General features: G+C 48.9%; 1 protein-coding gene across 1 annotated transcript; it reads left to right on the forward strand.

Moving 5' to 3' along the window:
• Positions 1 to 479: 479 nt before the first annotated feature.
• On the forward strand, positions 480 to 6,204 carry GADD45GIP1 (GADD45G interacting protein 1). Its single transcript, XM_066614267.1, has 2 exons — positions 480 to 927; positions 5,500 to 6,204. Exons 1-2 carry the CDS (start codon positions 605 to 607, stop codon positions 5,849 to 5,851), a joined length of 675 nt encoding a protein of 224 aa, XP_066470364.1. The 5' UTR covers positions 480 to 604; the 3' UTR covers positions 5,852 to 6,204.
• Positions 6,205 to 6,821: the final 617 nt, after the last annotated feature.

The following is a 6,821-nucleotide window of genomic DNA, read 5'->3' on the forward strand; positions in this document are numbered from 1 at the left end:
AAACCCTTCCATGTTGAGCTGCAACTGCCAACATTCCCTCTTCCATGCAATGGTTAAAGGCACTGGCATTGTGCCCTTTCATTGCACCTGGTCACCCTGTTCTTCTCTCCTCCACACTTCCTTTTCCTGCTCCAGCCACCCAGTATCCTGTGCCTGTTTCATCCACAGTCCTGCTGAAACTGGAGTGTGTGTATGATGCTGCACAAAACACCCCTCCAGTTGCAGCAAATGTAAGTAGAACTCAATTCCCACCAACATCACCCCTCAGCCTTCCAGTCACTCAGAGTGATGCTCCATTTGCTCACACCCATTTAATTCCTAGTGCTGTCTCCATTCATTCAAACCATGTAAAATGGAGACCTGAAAGCAACCCGGAAGTCAACCCTATGCAGTTGACTCTAGCTTTTTATCTCTGTGGTGAAGCTTCCTCTGACCCCCGCCTGCCTAGAACTACAGCTCTGTGGAGGCGCCTTCAAAATGGCGGCGCTCACCTGTCTGGAACCAAAATGGCGGCGCCCATGAGGAGGAGGAGGAGGAGGAGGAGGAGGCTGGATCCAAGATAGCGGCCTTTATCGCGACGGGGGGCGGGAGGGCCCACTCCAAGATGGCGGGTGCGGGGAGGTGGCTGCTTCTGGGGGGCGTGCGGTCCTATAACGTGCGGCCGTTGCGACGACAGCTCGGCGGGGTTTACCTGCCGGACCCCGCTAACCCTCGCACGCCGGCCTGGCAGCTGGAGGCGGCCTACGAGGCCAAGCTCTTCGGGCGCTATGGGGCGGCCTCCGGGGTCGACCCGGCCCGGCTGTGGCCGGCACCCGAGCGCCTGCGGGAGATGGAGGCCGCGGAGAGAGCCTCCTGCCCGTCGCTGCGGGAGATGGAGGCGGCGCTGGACGCGAAGGAGTCGGAGGTCGCGGCCCAGCAGCGGCGGAGGTGAGCGAGCGGGGCTTGGGGGGCGAGGGGCGACCTTCCCTGCGCCTGCCGCCCCCTCCGCCTTGGACAGCCGCCGCCTCCCAGCTCCTGGTTCTGGAGAGGAAGGAAGGGGTCAGGGCTCAGCAGGCTTGGGAGAGTCATTCTTTGCCCAGCGTGTGGTTAACCTGTGGAACTCCCTGCCACAGGAAGTAGTGATGGCGTCTGGCTCGGATGCCTTTAAGAGGGGATTGGACAGATTTCTGGAAGAAAAGTCCATCAAGGGTTACAAGCAGGCTTGGCAGAGTCAGTCTTTGCCTAGCGTGTGGTTAACCTGTGGAACTTCCTGCCACAGGATATGCTGGTGGTGCTGGCCTGGATGCCTTTAAGAGGAGATTGGGCAGGTTTCTGGAGGAAAAGTCCATCAAGAGTTACAAGCCAGGGTGGGTATGTGCAGCCTCCTTGTCTTAGGGCAGGGGTCTCTAATCTACTTGGCTGAAGGGCTGCATCAAATATCTGGTGCAGTGTTGAGAGCCAGAATAAAAAAATTAATATAAATTAAAACTTAACATAAATTAATATAAACCTTAAATAAATACACTAGAGATGGAACTTAGATGAATGCATGGGCTCAAATGTCCAGGGTTTCTCCAAACATAAACACAGCCCAAAGTACACACTTAAATGGACACCCATTTCCCCACCCCACAAGCACAACTCCAGTTGTATTTGGTCAACTAGACCAGAGGCTCTCAGGACCAAAGGCTGGCCACGGGCCAGGTAGAGGCTCGCCGCATGGCCATATCCACAGGCCAGGGTTTAGAGACGCCTGTTTTATAGGTAGGCTAGGCCAGATGCAAGGGAGGGCAGGTATCTTATTGTCTTGTGCACTCCAAATGTGTGCATCTGGTGGGCCACTGTGAGATACAGGAAGCTGGACCAGATGGGTCTTGGACTCCAGCAGGGCTGCTCTTATGTTCCCAAGGCATATATGGAGGGCTTGTGACTGAGAAGGTTAGCAGGCTGTGATGAGTAAGCAACCTCCTTTAGAAGTAGGCTACCTCAGATGCAAGGGAGGGCACCAGGATGCAGTTCTCTTGTTGTATTGTGTGCTCCCTGGGGCATCTGCTGGGCCTCTGTGCCATACAGGAAGCTGACCTAGATGGGCCTTTGGCCTGATCCAGTGGGGCTCTTCTTATGTTCGTGTTTAAATAAGTGAACATAAGACTGCAGCCATGAGTTGAAACAAGCCTGGGTTGAAACAAGATGCAGGACAGCATTTCTCATTCTAGGGAAAAACTGTGATCTTATGCATGTGTACTGCTGTGCAAACCTGCATGCAGACAAGCTGCAAGCATTCATTCTACATTAAGCTAAATATTGTAGGTAGCTTTTTCTCACGCCCCCATTTCTGAGGCGTAGGAGTAAATGAAATTGTTGCAGAATAAATGAATATATGCAACAAACAGAAAAGAGCCTTCAGCTATATGTAATGAACAGATTGTGCTCCTTGGTATGATGATTGATTGGGGTGGTAAAAGTACAGTACAGGTGCAGCCTATTTATCACCCAGGCAGAGAAATAGCCCTGGAGCCCTGGAAGAGGTTCCCCTTGCAAAGGAATAGTAACATTCCTGAAGCACCTGAGCCATCGAAAGAGGGGGGTGGAAAACTCTGTGTAACCAGAACACATGCAGCAAGGTGGATCTCTCTCACACACACACACACAGGGGCAGGTGTGGTAGCAACAGAGGGAATTGCTTAAAAAAACCCAAGGAGTGTTTGCCAAATTCCCTCCCCCCAGATGGTGCAGGCTGTCACCGACACAAGCAAGCCTTCCCACCAAGCAAAGCATGAGATATAGCTTACAATCCTCTCCACGCTTTCCTCGGAGTAAGCCCCATTGACTGGAATGGAGCTTACTTCTGAGTAGAAATGCATAGGGCTGGACTCTGAGAAGCTCAGCTTGCATTCCAACTGTGAAAGAAGCTGGGCAGCTGGCAACAGGGAGGGCTGAGTACAGAGGGGAGGGGATTGATAACAGCTGCCTTAGTTTACTTCCATCCAGAAGTGTCAGGCTGCAGCAAGTTTGCGTAACTCTATGGCATTATCTGTGATGACTTGGAAGGGAGCCAGTCAAGTTGGAGTGGAGAGAACAGTTTTTTTTGGAGTGAGAGTATAGAAGTGAACTGATGGTTATGGGCAAGTCTGCTGTCTTCTATGTGGTGCAACTCAGGTCATCCCAACTGTTTGGGATGGCAGTGAAGTGGAATGCATGCGGAGAGTTGTGGCATTGCAAAGTGATCTTGAGGCTTGCGTTTCTGATCCCACTCCAGCTCCTTGAGGCTTGCGTTTCTGATCCCACTCCAGCTCCTTGAAGACACCAAAAAGTCTCAAGCCAGCACTGATTTCTGTAGCATTGTAATCATACAATGTTGACTCAGACATGTTGTCAGTTGTGTTGATACTAGATTTGTGAAACAGAGTGAGACTGTTTTCGGATCAGTTTTTGCTAAAGATATCATAAGCAAACTTAGATGTGTTCAACAAAGTTCTTGCCAGATGATATGAGACTAACCTAATAGGTAGGTAAGGAATAAGAATGGGCAATTTTTCCACAAGAATACGATAGCTCAGGGGTGCCCAAACCCCAGACTGGGAGCCATTCACAGCCCTTGAGGACTCCCTGTGGGTAGCCCCCAGTCTCCAATGAGCCTCTGGAGACTTCCTGGAGCCTGTGCTGGCCCAACACAACTGCTGTCAGCATGAGGGCAACTGAGAGCAGTCTTCTGTGAGCTGCGGGCCAAGGACTCCCTCCACTGCTTGCTGTTTCATATCTGTGATGTAGCAGTGGCAGCGAAGGAAAGACTGGCCTTGAGTACAAGGCCTTTTATAGGCCTTGAGCTACTGCAAGACCTTCATTTGTTCATATAAGTTCCATCACTAATATATTCAATTATGTAAATTTATTCAAATTTGAATTGTAAATTAATTCTTTTTTCCAGGCCCCCAACACAGTGTCTGAGAGATGATGTGGCCCTCTTGCCAAAAGGTTTGGACACCCTGCTATAGCTGATGGTGCTGTGAGATTTTCAGACTATGTAACAGAGTTGCACAACTCTTGGCATAAGTTGTCCATCAGAGCAATTGAGGTAGTTGTCATACTTAAATGAATTAGTTTCTTCAGGGAAAGTAGGCAGAGAAGGCAGGCTGACTGAGGGGAGTGGATCTAGTGGTTAGCACTCATATACCCCTTTCTGGATCAGCAGCTGACTGAGAAGGAAAACTGGTAGTTCTGTCTGCTGCCACCATCCCAGGCTAAAGAGATCAGGCAAAGGGATACTTTGTGGAAGGGGGAAGTCCCAGGGGAGCACAGAACCCCAGGGATTCTTTTAAATGAAAAAGCAGTAATACCCATCATGTTATAAACCTCCAAATTACCTATGGACATGGACTACGCAAGCAAAGAGTCACAATATAACTAGTCTTAAAATTCCAAAAGAAAAGGAATTAAACAAAACGGGGAATTACTAGTTACTTTGTCCCTGGAATCCTGGTCCCTGGAGAGCAGGTGTGCCTTTTGCAATCCTCACTAGATTTCACTGCAGACCTTGCAGAAAAGGTTCATAGGAACATAAGAAGATCCCTGCTGGATCAGGCCAAAAGCCCATCTGTAGCTTCCTGTATCTCACAGTGGCCCACCAGATGTCTCAGGGAGCACACAAGAGACCTGCATCTTGGTGCCCTCCCTTGCATCTTGCACTCATGAGCACCTCTGTGCTTGAACATAAGTAACTTAGGTTTGATGACCTTGATTGTAGAACCCCTGGTCATTCCATCCCACCCCCTTTACCTAGTCCTAGACTAGGTTTTAATGCCCAATCAGTAGGAATCTGGCTACTCCAGCCATAAAGAACTCTTCTTCATTCAGCAAATGGCTGTCTGGGAATGCTGTAGTCAAACAAAAGATACAGACTGCTGCAAGAGGATGTTCCAGCAGCTTTAGGTTGCTAGCCCAACCAGAAGCTTCTGGGGCAATTGGAAGTGTTCAAAAATAAAGAAAAGGGGGTCATGGCATTCATCATTCTTGCATGAATGCTTGAGATTACATGGCAACCACCCACCTTTTCCAAGAAGGGGATACTGGTGGCAGCCAATACTAGTGGTTACTCTTGGGTCTGGGGCAGTCAACTTTAGGTGCAGCCCCATTAGTTGTCCTTCAAGATGGCTGCAACTGCTCCCTCTTGCTGGGAGGCATTAAAATAGGGTTCCACATTTTTGCTACCCATGGTGAATCTATTGCTGTTCTTCAGTAAACATGGCAACCCTCAGGCTTCCTTCCAGCCTCGATGCTGCAGAAAATTTGGGGATAGTCCCTGCTGTTATGTTACTCTCCCAGGCTAGGAGGAACACTGGAAATAGCTTTGGCTATTGCCAAGATGTTCAAAGTGCCTCAGAAGCACAGGCCCAACCCAACAAGCCCCTGCTACCTGCAGATTGCCTATGGAGCTTTTCCAGGTATCTAGTGTGCCTGGAACTGTCCAAAGGGGGGTGGTATCTCATTTTATGTGATGTTCTTATCTTGCTCTGTTCACAGAGAGGAACTCATTGCTGCCCGAATGGCAAAGATGCCACAGATGATTGCAGACTGGCGGCGAGAGAAGGCAGAGCGCAAGGCCAAGGAACGTGAGGAGAAGGACCGGCGACAGCGGCTCTTAGCTGAAGCTCGTGAGCGCTTTGGCCACAACTTAGACCACCGCAGCCCCCAGTTCCAAGAACTGATGCAAGAGATGGAGAAAAAAAGACGGAAGGAGCTGAAACTGCAAAAGAAGCAGCAGAGGGAGCAGGTTGTGGCTCAGAGGGTAGCAGGGGAAACAGCAGCTGCTACCTCCCCCTCAGAAAAAGAGGGAGAAGTGGTGGTAGCTGTAGCTTTGCCTCAGGTCCTATAGACTCTTCTGCTTGTGACTGAAGCCTTCAGTGGTGGGTTATGATTTGAGCTGACAACTCCACATGGTTTCCAAAAGCGCAAGGCATTTATATGTCTCATCCAATGGTACCTCAAGGCCATTTTTTCAAGTGTGGATCCTATGGACGTAGAGAATTGCAGTCTTCATGTCCTTTCACTGTTCATCTCAAGTAGATTTCAAGTAGCAAGTGCCTGCCAGTGAATCCAGAGAAGGATGCATCCAGGCTTTGGCTGGTATCTGATCCAATCTTTACCAATGCAGTAAGCTACATCTGTCATAGCTGGCTGAAGAGCTCTGTGCAGTTACAGACAAATAAATATACCTGGGATTTGCCACTGGAATTGTATGTTTATTTTAAAAATACCAATAATTAGGGTTTTGAAGCAGAGTTGTGCACATTCCAGCCCAAAAGGACATGTTCCTCATAATTAGGTATTTATACTTTTTGAGAGGATGCAAAGCAGGGAAATGAACAAATGGGATGAAATGTATCACATGAAATTGATTGCATTTCTGCAGTAAAACTTGCAGCCTGAGAGGCTTAGTGCTCCTAACAACGGTGGGTTTTGTATTCCTTTAAGGCAGCACTAGGCAGAAGAAAATTGCCTGTTGAAAATACTTAACATGGCTGCAGTTATAATAAGGTTTGTGGCTGTTGAACTTTTTATAAAGGAAATGGGCTGCTTATATTTCCAAATACATAATAATTCCATAGCCCATTGTCTGTCCCTGCGCAGTGTAATAGAAATCAACTCCATGGTTGTAGGGAGGGGCCTAGCAGGCTGCATGATATGTCTGGAGTATCTCCTTGATGGCCCTGCTCATAGAGCAGGCTGATTGGGTAGTCTTCAGGTGTGATTCTTCTTGTGTCCCATCCCAATTTGCTTTATCATGTAGGATCTCTGTTCAAAATATTTTTATCCCATCTTTCCCCTTCCCATCAGGAGGTAGC

This window comes from Tiliqua scincoides, chromosome 2 (genome assembly GCF_035046505.1).
Source record: "Tiliqua scincoides isolate rTilSci1 chromosome 2, rTilSci1.hap2, whole genome shotgun sequence".
In the NCBI taxonomy this organism is placed as follows: domain Eukaryota; kingdom Metazoa; phylum Chordata; class Lepidosauria; order Squamata; family Scincidae; genus Tiliqua; species Tiliqua scincoides.

Coding starts and splice junctions, on each gene's coding strand:
- GADD45GIP1 (XM_066614267.1), top strand. CDS start 605: ATGGCGGGTGCGGGGAGGTGGCTGCTTCTGGGGGGCGTGCGGTCCTAT. Junction 928..5,499: donor GCGGCCCAGCAGCGGCGGAG/GTGAGCGAGCGG, acceptor CTCTGTTCACAG/AGAGGAACTCATTGCTGCCC.